General features: G+C 44.1%; 1 protein-coding gene across 13 annotated transcripts in view; it reads left to right on the top strand.

Annotated features, from left to right (window-relative positions):
* LOC123519092 (titin-like) overlaps positions 1-16,331 on the top strand; it is a 148,153-nt gene that overhangs the window by 117,529 nt on the left and 14,293 nt on the right. For all 13 annotated transcript variants that reach the window (XM_045280288.1, XM_045280293.1, XM_045280289.1 and 10 more), the window contains one exon: positions 13,834-13,892. In XM_045280288.1, coding sequence (XP_045136223.1) covers positions 13,834-13,892 — 59 coding nt within the window. The remainder of the gene's footprint in view (positions 1-13,833; positions 13,893-16,331) is intronic.

The following is a 16,331-nucleotide window of genomic DNA, read 5'->3' as shown; positions in this document are numbered from 1 at the left end:
ATATATATATATATATATATATATACACATATATACACATATATATACACACATATATATATACACACACACACACACACACACACACACACACACACACACACACACACACACACACACACACACACACACACACACACACACACACACACACACACACACACACACACATTCACACAGAGCACTTGACTGATCGCGTGTGTGTTCACCTTGAGAGAGAGAGAGAGAGAGAGAGAGAGAGAGAGAGAGAGAGAGAGAGATTTCAAGGCCACAGCAGCCGTGAGGGAAAGCACCATCCATCATATTATATTTGTTTGTGTGTTTACAGATCGTTTGTGGCTCATCCATCGTTACTTAAGCATGATAATCTCTCTCTCTCTCTCTCTCTCTCTCTCTCTCTCTCTCTCTCTCTCTCTCTCTCTCTCTCTCTCTCTCTCCCCCATCCCCCCTCTCTCCCTCCCCAACAACAGTATGTACCAGAGCAGTGTTTTCCATCTCATTTTCTTTTATTTATAAGTCTTTTCTAACTTCACCTACGTACGTAAAATCAACAACCACCCACTCATGACTCACCCGCCTGCTGAGTGTCCCACCGCGCGTCTTCATTCACGGAGAGAGAGAGAGAGAGAGAGAGAGAGAGAGAGAGCGAGTTAATTAGTAAGGAGGAAGATCTCTTGATGCGATTCACGGTGGAGTCTTTAGTGTTGTCAGATGAAAGACGAGGTGCTTCTGTATATTATGTGGCGTTCACTGTGCCCTGTGCTTTTCTTTTTTTTTTCTCTTTTTTTTCTTTCTGCTACGGATGAATGTGAATGAGTGTTTGTGTATGTGTGTGTGTGTGTGAGAGAGAGAGAGAGAGAGAGAGAGAGATGGCATCCGCTGGCACTCTATTGGTGTTAAGTTACCTGGCACTACGTTCCTCCCTCGCTGCCACTATCTCTCTCTCTCTCTCTCTCTCTCTCTCTCTCTCTCTCTCTCTCTCTCTCTCTCTCTCTCTCTCTCTCCCATATGCCATGCCCTTGTTATGTTCAATGATGGCAAATGACGCTGATGTTTCGATGCTGCAACGGGAGAAAGAAGAGGGCGTGGCAGGGCGTGTGGCATGGGGCGTGGTGTGATGCGGGACAAGATGTGTCTAGAAAGAGTAAAGAATGACATGGATGGATTCAAGTTAGAGGGAGAGGAGCCTTCATCTTTGCTATCTTACATATCTCGAGATTAGATTGTGTGTAGGTTATCACAGTGGTGGGTAAGATGTGCGTTGGTGTGTGTTTCCTTACGTGGCGAGTGAGGGTGTAGTCATGAAGAGGGCGGGGAAAGTTATGGCTTGAAAGATTTTAGCTAGTCAGGGTACGGGACGAGGGAAGGACAGATGAAGCTAAGGTATTGCTCTTGTTTGGTAAGTGAGTGTGTAGTCATGAATAGATGGTGGTAGGTTAGCAATGGAGACGTTTGGGAAGGTTATGGCTTGGAAGATTTTAGCTAGTCAGGGTACGGGACGAGGGAAGGACAGATGAAGCTAAGGTATTGCTCTTGTTTGGTAAGTGAGTGTGTAGTCATGAATAGATGGTGGTAGGTTAGCAATGGAGACGTTTGGGAAGGTTATGGCTTGGAAGATTTTAGCTAGTCAGGGTACGGGACGAGGGAAAGACAGATGAAGCTACGGTAGTGTTTTTGTGGGGTGAGTGAGAGTAGTCATGAATATATGGTGGTAGGTTAGCAATGGCAACGGTTGGGAAGGTTATGTCTGGGAAAATTTAGCTAGACAGGGTACGGGAGGAGGGAAGGACAGATTAAGTTAACGTGATTTTCTTTTGTGGTGAGTGAGGCTGTAGTCACGAAAAGAGTGAGGATGGTGGTAGGTTAGCGCTGGGAAGGTTTAAATAGACAAGGTACAAGAGACGGAAAGGACAGATTAAGTTACGTTTGGTTGGGTTAGGTTGGGTTCAGTTGGCTCTCTCTTGTTAATTCTTAGCTCAGTTTTGTTTAGTTTGTGTTAGGTTAGGTTAGATCAAGTTAAGGTAGGTTAGGCGGGTACTATGAAGTGAGTTTGTATTTGGCAAAGTTACGTAAGTTATATTTTGATAGGTTAGGTGAACTTAAGTTGAGGATAGTTAGATTAGATTAACTTTGATTTGGTTAGATTAGATTGTGAGGTAGTTTGGGTTAGGTTAGGTTAGGTTAGGTAGGGATGAGGTAAAGATATAATTAGGTCAGGCGAAGGTGAGGTGAAGGATGAGACGAGAGTGGAATTAAACAGGTTTTTTTTTTTTTCATCGTCTTCTTATTGTTGTTGTTGTTGTTTTTTTGTTGTTGTTGTTGTTCTTCTTCTTCTTTTTCTTTTTCTTGATTTTTTTCTTTTTTTCTTCTTTTATTGATTTTTCTTTTCTTTTTCTTTTTTTTTTTTTCTTTCCTTCTTCGTCCTCTTTTTCCTCTTCCTCTTATTATTACTATTATTATTATTATTATTATTATTATTATTATTATTATTATTATTATTCGTCTTCTTCTTCTTCTTCTTCTTCTTCTTATTATTATTATTATTATTATTATTATTATTATTATTATTATTATTATTATTATTATTATTATTATTATTATTATTATTATTGTTTTAATCGTTTCTTTTCTTTATCTTTCTTTTTTTTTTTCTTTTTTCTTTCCTTCTTCGTCTTCTTTTTATCATTATTATTATTATTATTATTATTATTATTATTATTATTATTATTATTATACTTTTCCTCCTCTTCTCCTTTCCCTTCTTTTTCTTTTTCTTCTTCCTTGGCGAGTTTTAGTGGCTGTGTGTTGGATAGGCGGGCACATCTTCTTCTTCTTCTTCTTCTTCTTCTTCTTCTTGTTCCTCCTCGGCGAGTTTTGGCGGGCGGGCGGGTGGGTGTTGGGTAGGCTGGCGCATCACGTGGCTTGGCGTAGGCGGCGATGAGGTGAAAGCGTCAAATCTTAGTGGTTTCCCGGATCTGAATCTGATCTTCCCCTACCGCTGCATTCCCTTCCTCACCGCCCCCCCCTCCTCCACACACACACACACACACACACACACACACACACACACACACACACACACACACACACACACACACACACACACTCTCTCTCTCTCTCTCTCTCTCTCTCTCTCTCTCTCTCTCTCTCTCTCTCTCTCTCTCTCTCTCTCTCTCTCTCTCTCTCTCTCTCTCTCTCTCTCTCTCTCTCTCGACAATATCTACTAATAGACAAATAATAAACAATTCTCTCACAGCCTTCACCTCTTCCTCTGACCTGTCTCTCTTTCTCTCTCTTTTTTTCCTCCCTCTCTCTCTCTTACATAAATACAACCTTCACATTCTCTCCCTCTCCCTCTCTCTTTCTCTCTCTCTCAGCACCATCGGATTAATGACAGGAGTTAAGCTTCTCTCGGATTCAGTAAATATTTTCATTTTCTTCCTTTTAACTTTTGACAAGAGTGTAAGATGAAAATCCGCCTCGTAGCTTTGCGGTAAAAATAGGCACAGGTCGTGGTGGTGGTGGTGGTGGTGGTGGTGTGTGTGTGTGTGTGTGTGTGTGTGTGTGTGTGTGTGTGTGTGTGTGTGTGTGTGTGTGTGTGTGTGTGTGTGTTTGTGTCACTTCCAATCCTACAGTGCCTTGCAAAATAAGATAAAGTAAAGAAAAAAAAATAAGACTTGATCAAGATAGGCAAACATAATATTGCCTCACGTATATGCGATTATAAAAACGTGCGTTAGTCATCAACATTTTAACACGAAGCGCAAGGAGCAAGGAATGCCTCTCCCGCAGGAATGCACCTCTGGATTATAAATATATATGTGAAAGAAATGCCGATTTATGAGTCTCCGAAAAGGGAAAACATTCACGATTTGGATAAAAAAAAGAAAGGGAAAGACAAATATGATACCTTGAGATAATATGCAGATACGTTTTACAATAGTTTGAAGTTAACATATATGCGGAAGTAACGTCAGTATATGATTTTATAGTGTAGGGATACAAGATACAATGATGCAGGAGAAATAGTGAGATTGTATAGTGTAGGGTAATACAGGGATGCGTTTTAACAAATTTCATTATTTCGAATAATTTAGAAATGCGTTTTTTTTTCTTTTCTTTTTTTTTTTACCATGTGGGCTTTTCATGGGAATTTCTGGGCTAAAGGGGATGCTTTTTGGGGTACCTCCTATCTCAAAGCCCACCCGCTAGGAAACCTTTGCCCCGAGTGAGGAAGCCCAACCTACACTCGGACCATGGACAGGATTCGAACCCGTGCGCTTGGAGACCCCTCGGACCCCAAATCACGCAGTTTATAATATCTATGTAGGAATACAGAATACAATAATACAGGAAAAAAACAGTGAGATTGTATAGTGTAGGATAAAACAGGGATGCGTTTTAACAAATTTGATTTATTGGAATAATTTAGAAATGCGCTTTAGTGTGTTATATTTATTTAGAATTGCTAGTCGAAGTTTCACCAGTATGTTTGTTGAGAATTGCTATGCATTTTTAAATAAGACATCAGGCCACACAGACGCTCAGAGGCTTCCCAGTGTGTGTGTGTGTGTGTGTGTGTGTGTGTCTGTGTGTGCACACGTAATAAATGTTTCCACGGCGTCAGTCATGGTGCAGTCTCTCTCTCTCTCTCTCTCTCTCTCTCTCTCTCTCTCTCTCTCTCTCTCTCTCTCTCTCTCTCTCTCTCTCTCTCATGTAATTTCTTTGTTATGGTTATGTATTCACCTGCATCCGTCTGTCTGTACGTCTGTTTTACTTGTTCTTAAGATATCTCTAACAGTAAGAAGCAACACATTTCAGTAAAGTTTTAGGAAAGTTGACTTCTGAATTAGGACACAATTTATGTGAATGTGTTTGCGGATACAGAATTATTTGTAGCTTTTCTGTTTGAATATGCTGAGAATACATCGGTGCGCCCCCTTATATCCATGAATACAATTCTCACCCAGATTTTAAGGAAAAGGCGATAATTTTTGCATTTTTCATAGACTCATTACTAGACCATGCTCTCGTTAAGAGAATGACAAATATAATTAGAATTTTTTTTTTTTTTTTTTTTTCCTTCTCCACCCAAGGGCTCGCGCACCCCTTAGAAATTACTGACTCCCCCATAGGGGGACGTACTCCAAGGTTAGGAACCACTGGTTTACGTGTTTGATGGTTACTACTTGTCACATTATTGCGTGGCGCTGGCGGAGGTGTGTTTTCAGTGCCTTTTAGTAATTAGTATTTCTAGTAGTGATTTTTTTTTTTTTCGTCTCGTTGATACGCATGTCAGAGAACTTAAAACGATGCCTTTGCTCTAAGATTTTGTTCTTGCACAGCATTCACAAGATAAAGAAAACAGGAAACTGATGCTCACCTTTCGTTTATTAGCGTTCATTAAGGATTTACCTGGCGTGGCGTGCCAGACAAGCAAGGTTTTCCTTCCTCCGGTTTTACAGCACCTTGCTAAAATTGTATTCTCGTGACACTGCTTGAGTGTGTGAAGGCAGGCAGCGCGTCCTGGTGACATTCGTGGAGTGGCCCTTGAGAATGTTACGATAAACTACAGAACTAACAAGTCACGGGGGGGAGGGGGGAGCCTATTCTTCCTGTGCTAATTGACATAATTCTTCCTGTGTTAAATGACATAATTATAACCTTGTGCATTGTGTCGCCTTGTAGAGAACTCTGTCAGGTGTAGCAGCCGTGATTGTAATTAGTGTCATCATTGTAATTATCAGCATCAGCGATAGTGCAAACGAATGTAATTTTTGTAGTACATATACCACATAATAATAGTAGTGCTAGTAAAAGTAGTAGTAGTTGTTGTTGTTGTTGTTGTTGTTATTGTTGTTGCTTTTGTTTTTGTTTTGTTGATTTGGCAATAGTTGTATTTTTTTTTTTATACGAGTTATGAATGTGCCAAATTTCACATTATTAGCAGTTTTTTTTATCCGAACAGTGAACAGAAGAATATTCTAATCGGGTTTAGCATTTCATTTGAAGAAAAATCTTAATTCTCTAAATACCTCGATCGTCGTAGGAAAGTGTTAATTGCTTGCTAGGTGTGCCTCGTCCATCACTGCCTCTAGTGGCTGGGCGGTGGGAGGCAGGGCTTCTGTGGTCTGTGTGGCACTGGAGGACAGGGGCGGAGTGCTCTGAAGGTGGGGCAGTGTAGCGCCTCCATGGCCTGCCGCCAGACCGGATAAGTCCGTGGCGAGGACAGAGGGAGGCGAGGCAGTGTCCCTCCCTGGGCCATCTGCCACCTGGAGGGAAGACTTGTCAGGGGTTCAAGTCCATTATGCAACGTCCTGTTTACCCGCGGCGACGTGTGGCAGGGTGATGGAGGCGAGGAAGAAAAGAACACAAGGAAAGAGGAGTAAGAAGGAGGAGGAGAAGGAGGAGGAAGAGGAGGAGGAGGAGGAGGAGGAGGAGGAGGAAGAGGAGCAATAGAGAAGGAAAAGGAACAGGAAGAGGAAACGTGACACACTCTTGGCGACACAATTGCCAAGGTTTTATATCTGAGGAGAAACAAAAGAGGAGCAGGAAGACAAGAAAAAGAATGAAGCAGGAGGAGTTAGTGCGGTCTGAGTGGTGTATGAACTTGGCCAGCAGATTATCGAATTGTTCTTGTTCACGGCCACTGACCCTGAACGTAGCAGCCGCGGAATGTGCGGGTTGTGGCTATTTGTTGTTCCCCATGTCGATGGAACAAGCGAGGCGGGCGAAATGCATCGAGCGTCATGCTGTGGGACTGTACAGAAAGACACTTTCAGACATGAAGTCTCTCCCGGCACAGGTCATTGCCCACCGAAAAGGTTTCATGTCGTGAGATTGTAGACCTGATAGTAATGTGAGCCGGGGCGCCTTCTTGGCCCCAACAACTCTTTAACGTCGAGTATTGTTGCGTTGACACTGGCCGCCATTCATAAATTGTCTCCGTGTTGGAAATGTTACAACTTGCAAGGCACATCAAGTAAGCTAAAACAAGACTTACGACACCACTACTACTCTGAAACAGTTAAATATAAATTCTGTAATATTTATTGAGTCGGTGGTGCCCACGAAGGCCTGCAGTCTCCAGCAGTGTGCCGCGGCATGACACTCCCAGCCGTGGCGCGGGGCTGAGGAGTGCGGCGCCACCGTCCCTGCGGCGTGTGGCAGCCGACCAGTTTCCGCGGCCAACACTCTGGCCCGCCCAGTACAAGTGTGGCTGGCCAGGGCGCTGCTCGTTACCGGGCCCGGGGAAAGCAGCTGAAGGAGCCCGAGCGGCAGGACTCAGGCGTGAGACTCACTAGGGCGGCGAACTCCGCGCGGTGCAGGCCACCACTCCCTACCCTGCTCATCGTAGTGAAGGACCTGCGTGTGAGGCCTTGGAGCAGTGTGCTACTGTCAATCTCTGAACCTCACTCAACTTAGACTACAAGTTATCCATCCGCCCCGTCAGCCACCGCCATGCCCGTGCGTGCCGGGTGGGTTCCCTGTGTGGGCATCCAGCCCCCCAAGCCCATGGTGGTCATGATTGAGGAAGCGGACGCCATCGCCGAGGAGTGTGAGCGGGCCTACAACACCCCCACCAATGCTCCCACCACTCCATTTTTCTCCCCACGTGAGTCGCTGCCTCTCCACCACAAGTTCATGTCGTGTTCATGTTCGCCCTGACCGCTCTGCCACCCAATGATTTTTTTTTTTCCCTTAAGAAATGGATTGCTATGAGTGTATTATGCCACAGACTGATAACGGAATAATAAACAATGTACCATTTCTCAACCTGCAACTGACAGAGTAAAGTGCAGTGAGTAAAAAGAAATCTTTCACTCTGTCATTGGATTACTAATAGGATGAGATTAAGTATTTATCACCACGAACAGTTTTGACAACCAGAGTGACGCGCGGCGGGGTTACCGCCCCTTGCTTTGGCACCTCCCGGGCGTCTTGGGTCTATCGTTCCTCTCTGAAACACAGCGTGCCTGCCGCTGTGAGCTCCCCGTGGAAGGAGGAAGTCTCTGTTCTCTTTCATCAGTCCCGCCAGACGTGGTCTCGGCGACGCCCTGCAGAGGCTCGCCGTTTTTAGAGAAGGCGGGGAACTTTTTGTTCCGCGACGCATATCCGCTCGTGTTTCGTCGGTGTTTTCATTGTTTGGTGGAGAAAATCTCTTCCGCCTCGTTATTCGCCGCTGTAATTTGTGTAATTTGTGTGTATTGTTGCAGCGTTAGGAGAGCAACATCTCTTTTACCGTGTGTGGAATGTGTCCTTGCTCTGTTTGTTAGAGGTCTCTCCTACCTCAACGTGCAGCGCTGTTTGCAAGACCGGAGAGGGCTGCTGAATTATATGAAAACTAATGAAGTATGAAACTCACTCATTTCGTGACATTGGCACTGCCTCGCTAATTCATAGATGTCTAGCTGTGTGCCGTAGCCACATGTGGATTATAGTCTGTAAGTTAAAAAAAAAAATCCTGTGAAGGGAGACTTCACAGGAACCAGGAATCCAAGAATGAAAACAAGGACATTTTTTCGTGGGAAGTATAATTTTTTTTCTATTTAATGAATAAATGTACAAAAATGAGATACATGAGCCTAGGTAGCCATGAATAGTGGTGTGCAAGGACAGGTGGTTACATTTAGTGGTGATATCACTTGATAGCGACGGTAAAGCTTCAAGACAACGCTGGTAGCACTGTAATCCTCGTGACGTAAAGCGACCGTGCGATCCTGCCGCTCTATGTACGAGTATGTACTGTACATATACAGCAAAAGGATGCCAAGACACACAAAATTAAGTACCGGAAAAAAGGGAGTCTGGAACATCCACTTTGTATGGATTACAACACCGCCCTCCGCCATCAAGCCTGCCACGCCCCGCCCCGCCTCGCCTTGCCCCGTTTCGTCCCACCAGGAGCGTGGTAGCGGATTAGAAATGTTCACCTGGTTTGATTCTTGTCCCTGAGTCAGTTTCATTGGGTTATACGAATTTTATCACTTATCGACTGTAAGACACACACACACACACACACACACACACACACACACACACACACACACACACACACACACACACACACACACACACACACACACAAGACTTTATATATTGTTACCTCGAAAATTATGTTCCTTGTGACTGTTGTGTTTTCATGTACCATTTTCATTATCCGCAGTTCATTGTTGAGCTTGGTGGTTTTATGTAACCTTGTCTTATACCACGAGACTAACGAATCTGCATCAGCGAAGAAGTAGGTGTGGGCTGCAAATCTCCTTGCAACACTGCCTAACTGTTCTCTCACTCGCGCGCTACGGAGACTCTTTTTAATTCAAATAATACCGATGAAACGTTTACATATATGCAGTTGATTCTAAATATCCAGTTAAGTCATCCTTTCGACTTTGATATCCATTGGTTTTAAGTATGATATTTACATTGCCACCACCACCACCACCACCACCACCACCTCCTCCTCCTCCTCCTCCTCCTCCTCCTCCTCCGCCTCCACCACCACCAATAACAACAGCAAAAACAACAACACTGCCTTAACGCGTCGAGGGTCAAGGTCCTCTTAACCCTTTCACTGCTAAACAAATCTTCCCATTCATTATCTACTATAAGTTCTTAGGCACTACTGTTGCGGTAAGCTTAATGTACGTCTTTCTTTTCTATCCTGTGTCTCCATGCCAACCATTTTTTACGGTGCTGGGGAGGTTAAGGAGTGACAACCACTGTTACCGGTATACCTACACATGTTAATTCCTCTAACAAAGGGTGATACATCATTCATAGGTGAAAAAGCAGTAGAATACGAGAAAAAGAAACAGACAGACAGTGACAAAGACGGACAGTTATAAGGTATACAGTGCCGTGGGCGTGGCGTATCCGAGCACCAAGCGTCGGACCCCTCGCTGTCACCCGGGAGTCACCGCGACGCCAGACACGCTGGGAAGGGATGGGAGGGCGGGGCTGGGATGGGGTGGGTTGGTCGCAATGAAACATGAAAATAGCGTTGCTTGGCCACTCCCCAGCACGCCTCCGTCTTTACCACAGGCCACAACCTCACCAAGTCTATAATTACCTGGACTTCCCTATTTCGCAACATTTGTACTTACTCGTTTGTTTCACTTATTTCGTTGCATTGTGGCGAAGAAAGCTACAGTCTCAAAGAGCTTGCTGAAACATTTTAGCGTCTCATTTTTACGATTTTATCTTCCTATAGTGAAAGTTGATGCGGTTTTCTCCAGTGTTTTCGTGATTGTAGCGATTAAACTAGTAGGATTCCGTATCGTCATTGATAAATACACAAATGAGAATGGGACTAAATCTGTGTTGCCTGTGAAAAATAGACTTGAGTACAGATGATAGGTAGAACTTATGTTTATTATCACTATTAACCGTCTTACTTGTGTTGTCGGTCTCTGTTGACACTCTGAGCAATGTAAATGTTGTTCACACGGACACTGAGAAGAAGTGGTGGGAATAGGAGATTTATTGTGCCTCTTCTTGGTTACCGAAATATTAAAGACACAATAAATTATATGTTCAAATTTGTAAAAAGTTTGGGTGAAGATGGTCCAAGAGTGAAAGAGTAAATAATAGATACCCAGTGGCGAGTGTTTTCGCGTGCAGGGAGGCTGAGGTCACTGGCCACACACCTCAGCGTCCCCCTTCCCCCGCCACTAACTCACGTCATGAGAGACTGAATGTGACGGCCACCTAATCACTGAGACACAACGCTATCACACCTGCCACACGCTGATGCCCCTCCGCGATTCAGACTTTGGACATGAAGAGTGCAAGAGAATGAAAGTAAGTATTGAGACATGTTACTTCCGGGGAGATAAGCACAGAAAATGTTTGTGTGAAGCGCTGTAAAATGTAGGGTGAATGTTTGTCTTGCTGGTGGAGAGGTGAGACTGTGTAGACTGTAGAGCTGGGTACTAGAATAAGGTAGTGAATGCAAAATACAGTCATGGTGAAAAATCCTGCGCTGTACTCATTCCTGCTGTATTGTTTCCATGCAGTCAAAGTCCTCTGATTTGCTGATAGTTTTGCAGAATCTGGCTTTTACGATTCATAGCACATCATAGGAGAAATAATTGGGAGAGAGAGAGAGAGAGAGAGAGAGATGAATAGAAAAGAGAAAACGCCTAATCGTGATAGTAAATTAAAGGAAAACTAAATATTATAAAGGTAAATGTGATATAGTATTGTATGTGACGCCCGACCGTAATTGTGATGAGCGAAAGGATGGGAAGGGGTGAGGAATGAAGAAAGCATGAAAGGACCAGCAGAGAGAGAGAGAGAGAGAGAGAGAGAGAGAGAGGGCGTGGGTGAAGTAAACGAAAGACAACTGGAGTCGCTAATTGGCTGAGGTGAAGGTGCTGTTATGGTGATTAGTTAGAGCTGCCGTCCGCTCGTCACAGGAAACGTCGATGCGGGACAGTGGAGCTCACAAGACGTTCACCTTTTACGTTTTACTGATAACGACAGATGGGTCCTTTCGTATTCATTTATTAACTCCTTCAGTACTGGGACGCATTTCTACCTTGAGTTTTGGGTACGATTAGACCATTTTATTGATATTAGGAAGAGACTATAGAGGTCAGAAGATTAATGGCCAGAGTCTTCACTTTTTTAATCCCCACGTAAGTTTCTGAAGCTGTAAATAATCACCAAATAGTAAGCAGAATGAATAGGGAAACACGTTATAGTACTCAAGGGGTTGTTACCATCATTTTTATTTAGATAGAGTTCCTTATGTGCTCTTTTTTTTATTCTACCAATGATAGTTATGGACAAGAGTTTTTATTCTACTCTTTATTTATTTATTGATTTATTTATTTCGCGCAAGTCAGTCACGTGCATCTTTGAATTATAGTGATGATGACGTTCCTCTTTTTATTTAGGTACTCATTTATCATTACTTCTCATTACGTCTTGGTCAGCCCCGTGAGTTGTTCCCTCTTGTTTATGTGTTTATCTGTCCATGTATGCTGTTTTCATTACGTCACTCAGCCATGTGCGCGTTTAACCTTCCAATGAGCTGTAACTCGAGGCGATATTGGCAAGGGCACGCGTGATTTATGCACCTCTTGAGCTCCCGTACCGTCCCCCATCTCCCCTCACCTCCAATACCACTCCCCATCCCACGCCTGCCATAGCGCATCCCCTCACTTCTCTCCCTCCTCCCGGTGCTCTCCTTGCCCGGTGTCACAATCGGCTGTCGGTATCTCGGTGTCTTGGCGGTGATTTGCATCCACTCCACCACGGTGAGGAATTGGTGCTAATGATGTGATGTGACGTGAACACCGGCTCTCTATACCTCGTCACTTTTCCTGCTTTGTTTTTCGCCTTAGGTGTTCACGTCTTATTTGTTGGTTTTCTTTCTTTCTGTAATGGGTGTTGGACGTTTATCTCAGGTGCAAAAATTAATGCGAGGAAACACTAAACTAATATATGCATTTCCTTAAAAGAAACATACTTTTTTATTTTTTTTTTCTAACTTTTCGTAGGCGAGAAAGTGGGAAAATATAATTTTCACTACTTCTATATAGATTATTCTTTTCCTCTTCCCTTTTTTTTCCTTTTGTTTCCTGTTATCTGTGAAAAAAAGCCAACTTAAGCCATAAAAATAAGGAAAGCACTCTAATTTATAGTCAATAAATAAATAAATTAATAAATAAATACATAACCAGTGGAAACTTATAGAAAATAGAACACATTTTAATTTTGACACTCCGATATTACTCTCCTGAAATAAACAGCTGAGATTACGACGTTATTTCAGCCTCAGCGACCTACATCATCTGAATATAGGACACTTTCCGTTTATCCGCTACGGTATTTACATGAGAAAGTAGCGTGACTGGGCCTGGAGAGCGGAACTGCAGCGTGACGAGTGAAGTGAGATTCGTCTTGGAGGATGGAAAGACTGAATGGAAGTGTACTATAGCAAGCTTAACTGCGATGGATACGTGCATTGCTATGGCAGAAACATGACAGTCGGGGTACAGTGAATGCGGTGAAATGGTCAGTGAATGTACAGTGAGGGGTAAAATAGTGAGTGTGCGGTGAAATAAATTAGATAGTGAGTGAAAAGGGATGAAATAGAGAGTGTACTGTAAAAAGGGGTGGAATAGTCAGCGTGTACAGTGAAAGGAATGGAATAGTTAGTGAGTGAAATAGTCAATAGGTTCAGCGTGAAAGGGATGGAATTGTGAGAGTAAAGTGAAAGGGTTGAAATAGTTAAGAGGTGTAGCGGGAAAGGCGTGGAATTAATAGTGAGTGTACAGTAAAAGGAGTGAAAATAGTCAATGAGTTTACTGTGAAAGAGTGAAAATAGTTTGTGGACAGATTATAGTCAGTTAGGTCTGAGTGTGTGTGTGTGTATATGTGTGTGTGGGAGGGTGAGTGTCATCAGGGCGGGACGCGTGACGAATAGTGAAGAGACAATGTGACGGGGCGGTGTGGAGTCCCATTGTGCTAATCACCCCATTACTCCGTCACCCGTCACCCGTCACCCGTTACACACCAGAACACGTGTAAAGTAGCCTCAGGGTCACCACACACACACACACACACACACACACACACACACACACACACACACACGACTTCAAATAAAAAAAAAGCACCATGGACAGTTTCTTCATTCTTTCCCGTTGCTGTCTTTTGTATTTAAATTTTACATATCACCACCACCGCCACCACCATCATCACCATCACCATCACCATCACCATTACTATCACCACCACCACCACCACCACCACCACGTACTGTACACTTCCAGTCATCCTCATTGCCTTTGTTCTCACAGGGACTTCTTCCCCCTACAGGTTCAGCTGAGGGCGGCGAAGGGCCAGAGGAAGACCTTCTTCTCAAGCAGCCTCCAATGGTGAGTTGTGAAGCGGACGGCGAGGAAACTGTTGCTCTGTTTGTAAGGATCAGAGAGAAAGAGAGAGATTTATATATACTCTCTCTCTCTCTCTCTCTCTCTCTCTCTCTCTCTCTCTCTCTCTCTCTCTCTCTCTCTCTCTCTCTCTCTCTCTCTCTCTCTCTCTCTATCAATTGTTCCCCTCTTCTAATGTGTTCTGATTGGCAGTGTTGCCTCGTGTCACCTTAGTTGGTCGTCATCCTTCCTGTCCCAGTCCTCCTGCTCTCCTGTCCTGCTCTCCTTCCTTCCCTGCTCCCTTACCTCCGTCTGGTGTGAGCGTGTTTCTAGTCACTTCAGGCACCCACACCCTCTTCCTGGTGACCTTGGTGGCTTTTATTTTTTAATTTATTTGATAAGAGTTTCTCCTTTGCATTTTTTATTCTTGTGTTCAGTTATGGCTTATCCATGTTATTTATTTTTTTTGTGCAAGTTTGTTTTCTTTTAATTTATTTATTTATTCTTTTTTATTTATTTATTTATTTATTTTTTTTTTTTTGGCTTCATTCCTTTCATTGTTTGTTGCCTAACACATACAGCCTCATTGCAGGGATTGTAATACCGTCCTGGCTGAACACTGAGTCCAGCACGCGGGTGTCGAGCGAGGTGCGATATGACGTATCTTAGTTGCATATAACGTGCGCGCGCACACACGCAAACACACACACACACACACACACACACACACACACACACACACACACACACACACACACACACACACACACACACACACACACACACACACACAAAGGGAAGTTTGACAGTTAACACGGTTTAACGAGTGTTCATTGAAGAGGAAGGGAATCAAGGCAAGGGTTGAGTAATTCTATTTCCCATTTGCTTCGCCGTTGAAGTGGAAAGACAAGATCTAAAAAGATGCGATGACTATGAAATTGATCTGGATGTAAAATTATTCTATCCTTGACGTGATTTCCCTTTCCCCTTTTGACAGTAAGCTAGCGCTGCGAGGATGAGCAGGGGTGTAGCTAGAGCATTGTGTCAGCCGCCCGCCCACCACAGCAGGCATCTGTTGCCGCTCAGCCTCCCAGAATAGTGAGGACGTCCCTGTGTGGTGACACACCGGGCGAGGCAGCGAGGGTGCGTCACGCTGCCGGGTGGGGCGCCCCTCGTTGTCAAGCAGCGTAAATCTCTTAACATCGAGTGTATATGAAGGCCGCGGGATGAACAAAGACATCTAAAGTTCTGTTTGTCACTTTTAATCCCCCACCTCGCACAACTTAGGAGCTTCCTTCCTCATTCTCGCCGCGCCCACCTGTGCTGCCTCGCCCGCTGCACCATAATAATTCTCGTCTCACCGCTTATTGGTTGCGGCCCCGCGGGACGGGTGCTTAAAAACAAGACGCACCGCTGCATTTACGAGCAGTTGCCAGCGAGAGTGGGAGCAACGAAAGGTGCAGTTATAATGATGATAGAGGGAATAATCTTGCGGGTCTTTCGGTACGGATCATTAATATTCTAATTATCTCTTAACATCTCTTAACCGTGAATAATCTGTCTGTGACTCACTGTGCCGAATGTACCACTGTGCACTGCTGGGAGGGAAGCGTCTCAAAGAAAGCTGTGGATGCAGCAGTGTTTCCCATCCTCAGCCTCTCTGAAGTGGGCACCCCGCCACGCACACATCATTGCTTTACTATACCGATTTTCTAGTTCAATCGATTTGAAAGATCGTTCATGTTTATACCATGCTTAAAAGATGGTCATAAACCAAATAATGTCTTCGTTCACATCTGCTCTGTCTCTCCACGTGCACAATAGCACATTGTTGCCTCGGCTCATTTTCATTTCACGGGTGGGCCGCACCCATCACTGGCTCCCGGCGTGCGTTGCGGCGCTATGAAGAACAACACTAGGCAGCGCGCGGCAGTGTGATTACACTGGCTGCCGCCTGCCATAGCACGTCCCTGAGAGGAAGTAATTCACCTGAAGTTTTGTAATATATGCAATTTTATTTATGAAGACACCACCAAAGTGAAAAGGTGATTATTGAAAAATAATATATTAGCACTAACGAATTCAGGGATGAATTTCGACACATTGGCAGCCTTGTTAAATATACGAACATTCCTCTGGCCACTCAGCACCTCAACACTGCTGCCAGCGTCCACGCGTGGAACTTCACAACATCGTGACGAACACGATGGTGCAAATGTTTCCAAATGGGAGTGCCACATGCGGCTGTCACTACATGACAGTCCCTCGTTTTCGTCGATTCTCGTCCCGCCCTGAAAACCGTCGTCGCCTCTTACCTTCAGTAGTAAAATGATTGAGGCGACATGAATCGGACACATTACAAATGTTTAGTTAAGTTGTTGTATCGGTCAATGTTTTTGACAGTTTTTGCACGACAAACGTGTCACTGTAACGGACTTGATGAGG

This window comes from Portunus trituberculatus, chromosome 44 (genome assembly GCF_017591435.1).
Source record: "Portunus trituberculatus isolate SZX2019 chromosome 44, ASM1759143v1, whole genome shotgun sequence".
NCBI classification, from domain to species: Eukaryota; Metazoa; Arthropoda; class Malacostraca; order Decapoda; family Portunidae; genus Portunus; species Portunus trituberculatus.
This window is presented reverse-complemented; position numbering and strand designations above follow the sequence as displayed.